Source organism: Anopheles nili, chromosome 3, assembly GCF_943737925.1.
Source record: "Anopheles nili chromosome 3, idAnoNiliSN_F5_01, whole genome shotgun sequence".
NCBI lineage: Eukaryota > Metazoa > Arthropoda > Insecta > Diptera > Culicidae > Anopheles > Anopheles nili.
In genome coordinates, this window is record NC_071292.1 from 35,623,433 (window position 1) to 35,639,942 (window position 16,510).

General features: G+C 35.9%; 1 protein-coding gene across 1 annotated transcript; it reads left to right on the top strand.

The window, feature by feature from the left end:
- The first annotated feature begins 4,480 nt into the window (after nucleotides 1–4,480).
- Nucleotides 4,481–12,119, top strand: LOC128723566 (vascular endothelial growth factor receptor 1). The gene is made up of 20 exons (XM_053817321.1): nucleotides 4,481–4,546; nucleotides 4,617–4,641; nucleotides 4,717–4,916; nucleotides 5,490–5,803; nucleotides 5,888–6,081; nucleotides 6,175–6,200; nucleotides 6,269–6,296; nucleotides 7,004–7,172; nucleotides 7,235–7,413; nucleotides 7,485–7,513; nucleotides 7,727–7,860; nucleotides 7,941–8,001; nucleotides 8,526–8,691; nucleotides 8,948–9,102; nucleotides 9,181–9,323; nucleotides 9,391–9,458; nucleotides 9,725–9,887; nucleotides 9,996–10,101; nucleotides 10,270–10,375; nucleotides 11,358–12,119. The coding sequence occupies exons 1-20, from the start codon at nucleotides 4,481–4,483 to the stop codon at nucleotides 11,633–11,635; spliced, it is 2,610 nt and encodes an 869-aa protein (XP_053673296.1). The 3' UTR covers nucleotides 11,636–12,119.
- Nucleotides 12,120–16,510: the final 4,391 nt, after the last annotated feature.

Consider the following 16,510-nt stretch of genomic DNA (forward strand, 5'->3'; position numbering starts at 1 on the left):
ATTCATAACAATTAGTTTGTTGAGTTTGTACTCTCTACACCTCTTCTGGACTGATTCTGATAGCGGATATGGCATTTTAATCAGATTAAAATATGAAAAAGCTTATAGAATAAGCCCCATGAAGTGTGCAAGGGAGATAGAAAAGGTTAGCTATAACATAGTCTGTTTTAGCATAGTTTAGTGCAGTCGAAATGGAAATATAATGGAAGTTAAGAGCCCATATAACAGAGTTGATGTAATCAGAAATTAAAAAGAGAGCAAAGCAGACCCAACGAGCATTAATTGAATACAGGGCGCCGTATTGCAAATTGATAATAATTTAATGAAAGCAGAAGTTCCTTAAAACCACATCTATCTGAGGGCAGTCGAGTAGATTACCTTGTGGTATAGAATACTGTTGCAGCTATACTCAGAATAATTCTAAATAGTTTGATCGAACAAAATGAAATCAAGGCTCAATGCATTCTATGTAATTTTACTAATACCACTGAAAGCCATGATTGAGTGAAGTGCATGAGCAATTTGCGTCTGTTTGCTCTCGCGGATACACCAGCTGCCATATGCCTTCCGTTTCACGACTGAAATAGAATGATCAGCATGTTTGCTAAAGATTAACAAACGCCAGTAATGATCGATTGAGCAGTAGTAAACATAAACAATCATTTCATTACTAATGCGGATACGTATTTTAGTGTTTCAACATATTTGTCTAGCCGAACGGCTACTGATTTTCGTGCGTCCGGTTATTAATCCAACACCAGTACAAAACAGCCACGTCATTTTAGTAGAGAAACTGGCTTTCTTTCTTAGATTTCTCGATAGAAACATAAATATTTACCTAGAAATCTCATCCTTTCCGCAAAGATGAGAATTTACGGTAGGTCAGCACATAATCGGATTGGTACAGTTGGTTTAGGTAGGATGGGTTTGCTTTTCAAATTTTTTCTTGTCCGTTGACGCCCAGTGTTAATGGTCATCGTTGGACTGGATTTTAAAACCCACTAACTTCTAATCACTATCTGTCTAGTCTTACTATGGATATGTGGACGATGTCATATGTTTGGTATCTAAAAACATAAATGTTTATTTTGATTACATCAAAAATTGTTTGTTATAATTGTAAACGGTTCCTGAGTAAATGAAATGAATAAATGAACAATTCACACATAACAACTTATAACACAATGCTTATATGATAACAATTGATGCGTAAAAATATTGAGACAACGAATAATAACGCAATAACACAACAAAGGTACGCGGGACAAGTAACAGCTTCGTTTTGCTGATATTTCATGGCTAGAGAATGACATTTGGTAAGAGCCAGATCAATCGAGATCGAGAACCAATAATAGTGCCGGCATATCTTTAAGATATTTGATTTATCAAACGATAGCAAACAAACGATGAAAACTCGTCCCGATGATGAGCGCACCATGCTGGAGCTTTACTGTGACCAAGCCCCATTCGCCAGACGGTGAGTATGAGAGGTCAAGGAAATACGCTAGCCGGCACTTGATGAAAATCGCACCTTCGCCCATCGTTTGCGTGTTTATTTACGCATTCCTTTCCCTCGGCAGGGTGCGAGGTTATTCAAGCTGGAACTCCACGGCCGGTGGACAGTACACAACGGCCCCGTAAACACTGCCATGGGCGGAGAACAACCGGTGCTGGGTATCCTAGAGAAGACCGCCGATAAGGAATCGCGAGAGAACATCATTCGGATCGCACCGAAACTCTCGGGTACGTCGTCGGGTGCTTTCAATTCGGTCGCTCCGGAACACCACCAGTTGCATGGTGGCATTGGTTCCTGGTGGATGCTATCCTCGCGCGGTTCGAACCTGGACAGTAGATCATGTTTGCTTGCGCTTGACCGCGGTAGTGCGTATCTTATCTGCGTGTTTAGTGGCGGGAGTGTCATGCCAACGTGTTTTGCAACCATGCCTGTTCACGCTGAAAATGATAAATTGATACCGTGTTTGTTCCAGCCCCTTCTCCTTACGAGTGCTTAGAACATAGCCCGTGACTAGTGACGTGAAGCGGAATGTTTGTCGTGACGTGCTGACTGCAACGTTCAGATGATGCCCGAAGAACCGAGTGTGAACTAATTTGCAAATAGTGATTTTAGTGCAAAGAAAGCCCAACGTTCGCTTGAAGTTAGCCACCTAGAATGTGCTTGTGCATAGCCCAGTAGTACTATTTATAAAGCAAGTAGTGCAAAGGGAATACTACAGCATAGCTCCCCAATGCACGTATGCGTGGCTAACGAAAGCTACAAAGTTGTGCACGAAGAGGAATTTGCAGGAGAGAAGCAATATATTACGATAGCAAGTATTCGTGCACGGCTCGACTTTAATTGATGTGCGTAAAACAACGACCGAAAGCATAGCACAGCAGGAAAATCTCCCACATGGGGGAACCGCTGCTTGAAAGCGTTTCAGCTTTGGCGCACATCAGAAATAACCACCACGAAGTTGTTTACTGATAATGCCAACAATCGGAATTGGCGTCGTGAAACGGTGATAAGATTGTGGTGATATCTTGTGACAATTCGTTAGACGCCCAAGGAATGTGTGGCACCCTTTGGCAGGTCACGAACCGTGATGATCGCTAAACGTGTCGTTCTTCAGCCACATATTGTGGTTACATGCTGGAAATCGTTTCTGCTTAAAATCTTCAGAATAAAACATTCGATTTATGTTAAGTCCTAATCTCCAAGTACTTTCTGCGCTTGCATTCCACAAAAACAGCTCTAAGGACTTTCATGTTTTGCATGTTGGAGTTGATGGAGGTAAGGCTCTCTAAGTGAATAAAAATCTTGTTTTGGCAATTTAGCACAAATCTGAAAGCTTCATATGAAGTCAAGAGTAAAAATGTATCCTCCACGAAAAGCATCAACAAACTTTGATATGTTCGATATATTCCACATTTCGGTACTGATTATCATTTTCTAAAAATTGTACAACTACTGTAGCTGTAACACGTAGCCTACGATAAAACGGCTGAAAGGAGCTGACATAGGAGAGAATGAAGCAAATTAAAAGAAAACCAAATAATAAAAAAGTACAACTAGTTAGTCAACTTGTATCCATGATATTATAACATCCAAGTTTCCAAGAATGAGTTCTATTTTTATCAAAAAATATTGCACTAAAATCTGTATTTGAAACTCGGATTATCGCTTTGATAGAATTCCACGGAGTGGTAAAATACCTAGAGATAATCATGATAATCGCCTACTTGATAAAAAAGTTCTTTCACGTATACCTTTTATTGATAATTCCCTGTGAAATTGAAGTTTAATATTCCGTTCAAAATAAGTTTGATAACGTCCGTATATATTTTTCAATGCCTATATTTCTTTTAAATAAAAAAATTTGCAAATGATCTAGATCTGATCAAAAATGATTTATTCATTTATTTTCAGTCATTTTGATTTTACATCTAGTTATACAAAATATTTTTATACATTTGCTTATCTAAAACCCCACACTTGAGACATGCTTTTTTATAGATGTGTAGGACACCCGTGCATACTCAAAGGTTTAATTATGAATCTAAGCCGAAACGTTAGTTAGATGCATCCAGCAATTTAAAACATATGTAACATATGTAACAGTAATTTATTCAAATAAGTATTAAGCGAAGCCACAATTACATTATCTGCTAAAAAGTAGACATAATACACTGCTAGTGTTGAATTTTCATTGTTTCATTTTGTAACGACCTTGAGTAGGTGCTGGAAATTAGCTACAGTCATTTTGTTTATTTGCACACCACACTCGAAGGGACAGTCGATTTCATTAAGCTTAATTAAATATTTGTACAAAGAGCGAAAGACATTTATTTTATTGATCACCAAAGGACACATTTAACCGCCGTCGCAAAGCAATCATATTAGTCCTAGAATGTGCTCCGTTCGTCGTGGAACCTGTATTGACAGTGAAAATTAAAAAAAAATAGTTACAAGAACATACGCCATATCATTTACGCTTCCACGACTTAAATAAATCACCTATTAATTGATAATCAACAGATAAGGCTTCTCGCACAACATTTACATAGTATGTATACTTTTGCCAGTTTTTAATGATCTAGTACATTTCATCGAGTGCATTTCATCAAATCATTTGACTTTGAAACGAAGTTAGAATAAATTATAAGGCGATTTAAGGTTCAAAAATGATAGAATTTACAAAGAAACTTATCGTCGTTAAAAATAATTTTTTTATCAATTGATTCATAATGCATTATGAGTACTTTCCAATTTTGTTAAATGATTTTCGTTTGCAAAATCGAGTAATTTTAAGTTAATAAGATCTAACATATATTTGATTGATTGATTTTTCGTTTTACATCGCTTAGAATATGTGATGACTCTGATAAATTAGGAGCCATTACTCGAATAATGCGAATTTTTCAAGCATCTTCCTGAAAACTCACCAAAATGGTAACACTATCAATTTAAAATGGTATTCCAATGGAGCTTTTTAGAAAAGCTATTATATATTTCCTGATAGTCTTCACGGTGTTGGACAAAAGAAAGGTAACATTATTTATATGCTTTTTCAACGAATCTTGTAACTTTTGTTGTTGTTTCACTATTAATATTACAGGCCAGGGCTGAAGATGACATACATGGTGAGCAAGTTGTGAAGCATTGTATCGAATGACAATACGTATAATTTAGTGTTTATTTTCGTACTACGACAACAGGACTAATAGTAACACCAGTTCGAAGTGATCGCACCGTAAAGCTACATGTCAGATGGAATACGTCCTTGCCAAATGATACTCAATTCTTGGTTACCATAGAGCATATTGACTCCGATTCATGCCCACTTAAGGAAAGTCCTTTCGAAAACCTGAAACATATTAAATGCGCACCAATCGTTGATGGCTCGGTAAGCTCACTTGTTTCTTTCAATTAAATCTGTATAGGCCATATGCAGCTTTCGTGGAATGCTATTTTTTCATGCAGGTATTTCAAAAAGCTATGTAAATTCTTAGTATGCCTTTGCTTGTACTTAAAATACAATTGTACCAAATAACGTCAATGAAGACAATTAATTGAGAACTATTTCATTACGTTTTACTCACTGGAGCTGTACGAGCAACTTTGTTCATTGTGTAGGTGTCACTTGTGATTTTAATCCCGCGCCTACCGGTGCTTGTAGCAATCGCCTTTTATCTTTACGTTTCTCTGAATAACTAGAATGATGGAGCTTCTGTTTTTCATAACTGAATGATGCTTTTGTTCCACTAGCCGTAAATATCCAGATCAATAAACATTTCTTTGCCAATACGGCAAGAGGGCAAAAATCATTCCGTTACATACGATGCAACTATTGTTTTTTATAAGCAATGTTTCTGTATTTCTTAGTTTCAAACAAATATTTTCTCTTTAACACATTTGATCAAAACACACTGTAAAATTTTAAAAAAATATCGTTTCTCCCTTAATAACGTTGAGTATTGCTTATTTGCAGAATATCACGGACGTTGTCTTGCCTTCCGATACTACCGGCATTTCAAAACACGCATGTTCGATCCAACAACTCTGTACATATTCTGTACAAGTAGAGACTATCAACTTTACGTTTCGCGTACGCCAAATTGTCGCAATACCTGACTGTGTGGATCAGTTATGCTCGTGCCATTACGCGCAATATCTACCACCTCTCGTGGACACTTCTGCTGTTATCAACCAAACTAGCAATGAACTAATCGTCTCTTGGAAGCTTGGCCCGTACAATTTGACAGACCTACCAGAGCACGTGAACCCCGTATCTATCTATATTGGGTATGATGGCAGCTGGTTGCCTGAAGCATTTATGATTCGTTGATGATTCGTTATTACCTGTAAATTGCTCATTACTTGTTCCAGCGTCCGACGGGGTACGAACAATGAGCTTGCATGGGGCGGCCAACATTCTAGCATAAAGGAATTGATTCGTCCATTTGAAGCTGGATCATTTAGTTTCGATATTAACCAATTCGCTGGTAACAAATTCATCTTTGTGGTGCAATTAAAAGTGATAGATACGAGGGAATGTGAACGTGCTGCGAAGCCATTACGAGGTAAACAAGTTAACCGATAAGTTGCTGCCCTGCACATTGTAATCATGTTCGTTTGTTTATCAAAATTTTCTCGCCGGATACACCCTGACCTAGTGATACTACCTGAACCAGACCGGAAGGTAAAACATGATGTGATTCAAACTACGATATGAAGCTACTGAGATCAATTTTCCTTACAATATTTCAGCAATTCAATACAACGCGTGAAAATAAAGGTATGTATTGGATCAAAGAGTGTTTTTTAAAGTTCTCTTGTGTTTTTACATTTTTTTTTTCAATATTTACATTTGCGAAAGATACAGAAATTTTACAAGTTCTTCGCAGGAATATGATTTCACCTATTTCCTTGGAACACAAAGTATTGATGGAGACGCCCGGTCGCTAGTGCAATATTTTCAAATAAGCGAATTATTATTATTATTTTTATTGAACTATAATTTTTAAAATCTCTATTCAAATGGTATACAATAATTATTTTACTCATTTTGCTCTGAAATTCTTTCAATATGATTACTGTGAATAGTTAATAAATATCTCGAATGATTTTCTAAAAATGTATCAATAATCTAAAATCAATAACCAAATACCCTGCGTTACCTGTCGTTGCCAAGTAGCTCGTGTATGACATCATTCAAACAATTCACAATAATATTTCTTTCATGATTGGTATGAAATGTGATACCTAAAACCGATGTAGGTGCTTTTTCAAATGGTGAGAGTATTTGACTTCAATATATTCAAAATGCCAATTCACATGTTTCTTTCGTCCAAAGTGTTTATTTTTATACTCAACAAAATACTTTGTAAAAAATGTTTAAAATCATAGTTTTGTTTTCATTAGATCCATGTTGAACAGCACAATCATTATTATCAACTAGATCAATTAATTAGAGAAACTCTTTTACACATTCTGTACTCACAGCTAATTGCATTGACGGTACCCACTGCAATTGTGATCGCTTGAACAACTTTCCTGATTTACTGCTAAATGCGAAATGCGAAAGGGACCAAATCGTAGTTACGTGGTATTCATTAAAATCGTACATTGAACAACAGAGGTTTTCATCCGGCAATATCGCTTTACAGTTAGCGTATGTATTAAAGCATATAATAATGTGTTATAGATCTAGCTATCTTAATCAACTTTTTATAGTATAACTTTAGAATCATCTGGTGCTCTACTTTGCTCTGCTACGACAGACCCCAGGACATCAAACACATATACCTTTTTTTTGAATGATTTGCCACTAAACCAGAGCAGCGGTTTATTGCTCGTATCCACGTTTATTGATAGTAGCAATCATTGTCAACGACACATGCCTTCTTACAAATGTAAGTTGATTATTACAAGTAAGTGCATAGCTGGTTTTTAAACTTAAAAAATAACTTTTTTGCATTCGTAGTACAGTACCATGCATCCAAGCCTATTTTGGTGAGTTAAAAATTGCTACTAATTTTATTGACTTTTTCTTTTCTTTCAATTTTGAAACACACTTTCTTATCGCTAAAATTGAATCCATTTTACTGTTAAGCTCCTGAAATTTCATGTTTTTTGTATGTTTTATAACCTCTGCCATTTATTTTGTGATTATAATCACCGATTTATATGCTATGATAGCTTTAATGAAAACTTTCCTATTTTCAGCTGCCGGTTTTAATAGTTTTATTCTTGATTTTTATTATTATCGCGGTTGGAGGTAGTTTATTCGTGTATGTTAAACGCCGATCAACAATGCGATGGAAAGCAAATAATTGGAGAGAAGTCTACGTACGGTCGAGGTAACTAATGGATGAAATACATGAGTATGCAAATGATCCAATCCAATTATTGACACCGTTTGAAAATCTTTTCCATATAGCGATCATCACCCACAAATAGCGATGGAAGAAAATAGATTGTACATAGATATGGATATATTGGTAAGTATTTAAGATCTTTCAAAGCAAACAAAATAACTTGCTAATAATATTTATTCAAAGATTTTGTTTCAATGGTTCTTTATCATTAAAACTCTTACGATTGAATGTCATGACGAAAATCTATACTGAATGTATAAAATATTACATTTATTTAATTGCATCAGCAAATTAATTATGTGCGTGTAATAATAAAACATAGAGGATGGAATGTAAATATATATGCTAGATGTTAATCGCTTACGCACAACATAAACAAAAACCTGCATTTATTATTATGCTGCAATTAACTCTTCAAAATTGTTCAACACACACAATGTTCAATTGTACACAAAATATATAACTACTCTGCCATATGTTTTTGTATACAATGATAATATAGTAGCTTACACAACATATTGTCGATTCGTACAAAAGCATAGTGTCACGCCTTTTAAGCGAGAACACATTACACAATGATCGTCAACATGATCTCAATTACGATAAGTATTTCACATCCATGCAATAATTTTTGTTGATTTTCGCAGAACGCTCGCGCCCGGGGAGATGCCGATTACTTAGAAATTCCTCACTCATGTCTACGTATTGGCCGAGAGATTGGAAAAGGAGCATTTGGGCGCGTTTTTATGGCAAGTGCGGTAAAACTACCTGGTTTCAGTGGACCTAAGATTGTCGCAATCAAACAGCTCAAAAGTAAGTCAAATACTCAGATAAACAGCATTCCAGCAAACAAAACTGATAAGCAGGGCAGTTTTGGCAGCAAAATTTGTTTGACTTTTCATTGCATCGATATATTTACGGTAAAACATAACGCGGTACAATATGTTTAGAAATAACCTATATGCAGGAGTACGTATTCATATATCGATATAAATAAAGTTGTTTCTCCAACTATTTGACATGGGACGTACTTCTCCAAAAGTTTCAATGTGTTATCTTTCATGTACAGAATGTTCGTCCAGTGATGAGTTCGACGAGTTTCTGGATGAAATTACGATGATGAAAAAGGTAGGGAAACATCCCAACATCGTCGTTCTGCTGGGATGCTGCACAATCAAGGAACCTTTAACGATGATAATGGAATACGTGGGCTGTGGTGATTTGGTATAGCTCGATCTTAGCGCGATTTAGCAACCGAAAACGTTACTAATTCTCGATATTTCACTTTGATGTGTTTCACAGTTGGAGTATTTGCGCAAAATTAGAGCAAAACATCTGGCCAAAGTCCATCAGCTGGATACGGCCGGTACACAGTCGGAGAATACCGCAGCCGGAACAAATATCTTTAGTCCTATGGTGAAATATCTGGATCTTTTACATACCTCGTAAGCGTAACAAATCATTGTCTTTGGTGCTCGTGATAGTTTTGCACAATAATCTATCTTTTTACAGCAGTTCTACTTCTGATGCGTCATATATAACTCAAACGGACACCGCGACTCGACCATCAGTAACTGAAAGTAAGTTATTGTGCAACGTATGCATATTTGCATAATAGTGGCTGTAATTTTTTTACAATTTTTCGCAAGTCACACTTATTGTATTAATTTTATTACATACAATAAAAGCACAATATTTCAAGCATTAAGTAGCATGACATATATATTTCATATTGTCAATATTTCAGTTCTACTTCAGGAGTTAATGGACATTGTTCAATCTAATCCCATCACTAGGTATAAGACGTTAGACTGCGCTAATCAAATTTAATTTTGTTCATTTGCAGCTACCTACACCATACTTAGTGGTACAATCGGTGATGAAGATAGCAACTCAGCACTCGGCAACTGTTCCCTAGAATATGTACTAGATCACAACGAACTGCACAACTTTGCAAAACAAATAGCCTGTGGAATGGAACATTTAGAAGAGCTGCAGATAACGCACAGGTGAGCAGGACGAACTTTCAGCAGAGACACTTTGTATCTTTACCTGAATTTGCTTTTGTAACTGTCTGTTGTCGTCCGATTTTCTTCAACTATTTCAAATCCTCGCAGGGATTTAGCCGCCCGCAACATCCTCATCGACGAACGGAAAACGCTAAAGATTTCGGATTTCGGGTTATCACGCACCGGTATCTACGTTAACACGAGGAACAAAAAGGTATAGCTTTCATGCTTTGATCTAATAGTGAAATCAATCCAAATGCCAGCCATCTGTCGGCAATTGATATTAGCGTTTCATTGTCTTCTAATGTTCACTTTAACTTTGACTGCCGGTGTCACCGTTCCTTATCGTTTTGTTTCCGGTTGTGTCGTTTTCTGCTACCAGGTTCCACTTCGCTGGCTGTCTGTCGAGGCGATGCGCGATAATCTGTACTCCAACAAGAGTGACGTGTGGGCTTTTGGAATTGTGCTGTGGGAAATTGGCACTCTAGGTATGTTGCTCTGCATGTATGCTTTCAAAATCAAAACTAGCACACTTTTTAATAGGGTGTACTAAAAACGAAAACAATCACGAATAAGATGTTCAACAACGTTCAAAGAATTGCTTTTTATTTGCGATGGAAATGACAATTAAAAATAACAATATATCGCACATTGTAGAATAATCAATTGTTTCCACTAGAGTTTTCAAAAACAATCCTATATTTTTCATAAGTTGCGGATAAACACTTGCGATAGAACAACACAGTTAATTCCTATGAATTCGTTTTTATTGACAACAAATAACCATACCGCTAAGAACGCCCTTCGATGAAAAACCCAACTTAGCAAATCAAATCGAACCGAACACTGCAATGACCTGACAAGGAAATTTCATGAAAACGAGCTTAGAAATCGTGTTAACGTTAAAAGACACCTATGAAACGAAAATTCTTTGGAAAAGAAATGCTTTCTCCTGTACTCTGAAAAAGAAACGAAACGAAAAGAACTTTTCATTTCATTTTTCTGTTTAATTCATTAACAATCATTCAGCAACGTATTTATTGATTATCACCGCTACATAATTTTAAGCGATAATAATTTTGCTGTAACGATTACTTTTGAAAAATCTAATTTGGCAATAATATCCATTCGACACCAACCAATAAGGCTCAATGCTTTTACTCGACAATAGTTAATTTGATAAATTAGAGAAGGAAAAACACAACGTCGTCATGAGAAAAGTTAGTTGGAAATATTCATATTTTTATAACTGACACTTTTAGAGATGCACAGTTTAATGAGAAATCAAATCAGTTTCTCGATTCACTATATTTTATTATGCCATTGAAATTATTTTAACTTGATTTAGGTTGTTTTGTTTTTGTTTGCCTATTTTTTATGCTTCTATTAAAAGCAATTATCTATTAATAGCGCTCAAAATATGAAAACTCATTTAATACACGTTAATAAATCAATTTGCTTTCCCCCAAGGTGGCTATCCCTACCCTTCTGTGAGCAACCATGAGCTATTTGCCTTTCTTCAGGAAGGAAAGCGTCTTGAGCGCCCGGAAAATTGTACCACGGAGGTGTATGAGCTGATGTTGCAATGCTGGCGGGAAGATCCCAACGAACGACCATCATTTAAACAAATATCCAAGCACATGCAACCGCACAAAAAAATTTATATAGATTTCAACGAAATCGAGCCTACATACGTATTTCCACCGACCAGTGATCAAATTCGGCTGGCTATTGCCAACAATAAATGAGACCATAAGTTGACTATTGAAAATAAATGTAATAATTCTGTTTTGCACACATTATATCAATATGACTTACAATATACACAGAAGAAAAAAACTGTATCAAAAACGCCAAATATTGTACACAGGCACACGGATGTGCATGTGCATTTAATGTGCAAATTATTCTGCAAAATGATGAAAAGGCGTTGGAAATTCGATACAAAATGTTTTTCTGTAGTTAAATGTACCTTTACGACGAAAGAAGTAGAACCATAATCCGGAGCTTAAATGGAACGAAAGAGTTTCGATATCATCTGATTTGTACGCAAACGATGGTAATTTTATCCACATTCCACGATGGCACTTTTGCCATCGCCACAGAGAGAAGGAAAATGAGCTTGACGTTTACCAGCGACATCGGCGATGTAAAAATGAAATAGTAAACGGATCGAACCAGTGTGGTTTTATGTACTCAATGTTCATCTACATTCGTAAAAATGTTCAAAGCTGTTGCTGAATTGTGTTTTGTTCAAAGTTTAGACTGTGATAAATAAAATGAAACAAGCAAATGTCGTCAATCATATTTTCGTTCAATTGTTATTTTAAGGGCACAAAAAAACTTTGAAAGCATGTTGATAAAGCTCATATAATGGTAAAGCTCAAACTGCGTATTTCTTGTATTTTTATCAGTTCAATTTTTCTGTTTTTAATGTTAACCACACCTTTCTTCTTTCTTTATCCACATCATCTCACATACAATCCTTATCAATTAGGGACTGCTTTGTTTCATGTTCATGTGTCCATGAAGCTGAATATAGTCCATTTTTGCGTACGGGGGTGCTCTGTCGAAAGTAGAACGCGAATCCATCGCGTGTTTGTGCTGTTAACGCTTCGGCTATCGAATTCTCCAACTTTATAATAGGATTTGATTTCATTATGAATTGAATTAAAATTCCAGTTTATCATATCAACGGCCTACAGCAAGCTCGTTTCATCGATTACCTAGTAAAAAATATCTCAAAACTTGTTCAATCACTTAAAATCGGACTTTTCAATGTAAATAGATTTTCAAGAAAGAATGTGCAAATGAGCTTTCAATGATGTAGCCCAAGCGCGCGAAGATAGACACAGCCTTAAATGTTGTAGTCAGTTTGTATGTTTAGTGTGGCTTTTTCTTTGTTTTTATTTTAACGAATGATTCAATGAGCATCATATGCATGACACAAAGAGCTATCTACTTTCCATTCTTTTCGTCGCCCATGTATGTCCAATGAACAAATTGAGAATCGAGCCCGTGAAACTGATATGAAAATATGGCTTCGTTGTATTTTGCAAAATGACTGAGATTACCATTTGTACGTTGATGTGACTCGCTAGTTATTAAATGTTTTTAACCCACGCGCAAAAAATAATGCCAGTATTACATCAAAAATCTCCTGCAACATACATGGCTGCAGCATGATTTCGCAAACGAAAACATAGTAACGACAAAAAACAAATGCAGTTTCAACATATCCATTCAGCCATTCAAAACTTGAACTGGGCATGGTAAGAACCATTCTTCTTTATTTTACTTTTACAATACCAAGTAAAATTTCATCTTCCTTTTATTCCTAAGCGGCGTATCACAGCGGGGAAGTCAGGAATAAATTGCAATTATTAGATGTAGAGCATGTAATGTTTTTTCAACGATAATACGGCTATCGTCGTACGTATTGCAAATACGTATTGCGTATTTAAGATGACTTTGAGAGTTGGACATCCAGAGGGTCTGCTTGTGCATATTTAACTATTTGCCATCCTAATCCTTGAGTTTTAATTTTAATTCACACTTAGAACTTGGTACGTAAGTTTATTAGCATCCATAATGCTACCGAATGTACATTAGCATGAGCATTAAACATTAGCAATGTTTCAATGATAATCATTTTCACACACACATTCCAAAAGAACGACAGTTTCTTCTTTTCTAGTTAGCAAAATATAGTTTATGTCTAAATATATTTTCTTAATTATAACCTCGCTGGTTTTATTGATTTAGTAGCCCTAACCTGTATAAATCATGGCATCAGAATATTAAGTGCTGCGTCAAGCAGAGACTTCTGGCAACTGTTAATTATTGCTGAAACAACTGTTTTAATATTTTTGAATGTCTCTAGTAAATCAGTGTTGAAACATAAATTTTAAACGCACTAGTTACAAAAATAAATACACAAAAAAAACATGTCCTACAGTACATTTTTCCAAATACTGAGATGTGTGTAGCTGGGGTAACTCAACTTTGCCACCAAAACATTATACAGCTGCTAGCATTCCGGGTATGGAGCTCTACGAAATATTCATCATCATTTTTTTATGTGATTTGGTCAGTAATATGTAATGTATTAGAAATCAATGAAAGGGTAAAATATAGCAAAGCCATGAAAAGGTAAAATGTACATGAAGTACCATAAACCATACTTACTTATCAGGCGGTACAACCGCTTGGTCTTGGCTTGCTCCAAGAGAAACCGGAACCGCTCACTGTCGAGCTCCGTCATCTGCCAATCGTCTAATTCGCGGGCCTTTTTGGCGGACGCATCCACACCATCACTCCATCTCAGTTTGGGCCTATCACGCCTCCTCTGTTCATGTGGGCAGCTTAAAAGGACTTTACGGGCTGGGTCGTCCGGTGCCATTCTAATGACATGACCAGCCCACCGGAGCCTGGCGAGTCTAATTCGCTGCACGACAGTAAGGCTATCGTACAGTTCGTAGAGCTCGTCGTTGTATCGGCTCCTCCATTGTCCAAACCATACAACACTTTCAAAAGTTTCCGGCAATTGTTGATGACATTTTTCCGTTTAACATTGTCAACAAAAATTACAGCCATAATAACATACTTTTAACTCTGTGTATACTCATCTTCGTTACTTACGTCATCGTTGTTAAAAGCGCTATTTTAATTTATTTTTGTGGTAAAAAAAGTATTTCACTTCAAAGCATCAAAGCTTACTTTCACAAGTGCTTCTTTGCTCTGAGATAATAAACCAAACGGTTTTGTTTTCTCATAGCTATTGTCCTAAATGAATAGCTGGATATAGCAGATAGCTATGACAAAAATACTACTACCCCATTGTGATTGTTCAATTTTTAAACGTTATTTTTTTAAACAAACCGTTGATTATTTACGGGACCAGAATGTGTGACATATGAATCTAAAAAATCTTGTTGAATTCATTCCGCAATATCTAACGCTAGAAAATACAAGCGATGAAATTTTTTTTTAAATTAGGCGTATTTGCTTATTTTATTTTATACAATAAATCGTTTATCCTCTCGATTCTTCTTTATTGTCCTGGGGTCGTTGCAATTTTTAAGAGATATTTTCTTCACAACTTCTTGGCAATGATTGCCATCTAAAATATTCACTAAATATTAAAAGTGATAGTTATTACTGATTCTGATTGATTGACTGATTGAAGTTTATAACAGCACTCTCCGTACATGTTTGCGTTGAACATGCAGTTCAAACAGCCTCAAAAAGGCTTCAAAAGAGTGCCATTGGTTAAAAAAAAATTGCGTTAACGGGTATAGAAGCAAGAGTAGAATTGTGTACAGATACAAAATAGCGGGAATGGAAAACAGTTGCGCAGTTGTACTGATCAAGGAAAACCAGAAAAAGACAAGGAAGTGAAAATAGGATATCGGGAAAGAGCTGCAGAAGTAGACCGAGTATAAGTAGTGGTAAAAGCGATATTTGGTATAACAGAATAATAGAACGCTAACGGGCGTATAAACTTATTGCGTGGAGGGTATAAGTAACAACCAAGTTAGTTGAGTACATGAGTACATCAGCTTTTTCTTACATTATACAAAAAGGGCAAAAGTGAGGAATATAATGAAAGGAGAAATAAACAGTAACTGTTGTATGCATGACTGAGAGCAACTGGTGAAATGGTATTTAGAAGATCTTTTTGAGAATAGACGGAGAAAAGGAAGTATTGGTAGCGTAAATAACGAATATAATCGCAGAATTTATACAATATAGTTTAGCTTAGCTACGAAGTTTAGTTAGAGAGTGATATGAAAAGAGGGACTAAGATAGGTATAGAGAAAGAGAGAGAGAGAAAAAGAGAGAGATAAAAAGAGAGCGATAGGGTAAGCGGCAAAGACAGATAGTCTATTATACAGTTAAAAATGGTCACTTGTAGCGAAATATCTAGGAAAATATGTTGACAATATTACTTGTAGGAGCATTATACTCTTGTGCTACCGTTATCCATTAGTATGTTGACGGTCTAAATTGTCTTTAGCGCTATATTTAATCGTATAGTTTTTTTTTCGACAGTGTTAAATACCTCCCTAATATGGGAGATAATTGCATATACTCCTTCGTCACTGGCTTCAGGTTATGCTAAAACGTTGTAAAATCATGAACAAGCTACGTTAATATCATTAATGTTAGTATGTTAGTTAATTTAAAGTAGTAGTTGAGTTATTACTAAGTATTCATGAGTTACTTCTACTAACCCCACATTACATTTAAAGTTTCACCTAAAACCACTGTCGTCACCCACGGGCTCAGCATATTTTCACAAACCTTACACCTGAAAGCTAAATAAACTGCATCCTGTGTTCTTTTCCATAACGATCGTACGATCGTATCGATCGTACGTGTAAAAACTAATCATTGAAATATAAACTTTTATTATTATAATACTGTTAAAAATAAATTTGAAAAAAGGGTACACCTAAAGACAGAAAGAGTATACAGAGGAAAAGATGGACGGAGGGGTGAATCGGAGAGGAACGACTGAGTTTTTTCTTTAAAATTTTATTTTGAATACAAGACTGAAGTAAAGGAAACATTTAGAGATAGTTGCAGAGATTAGAAGGTTAAATTAGAACAGAAAGAAA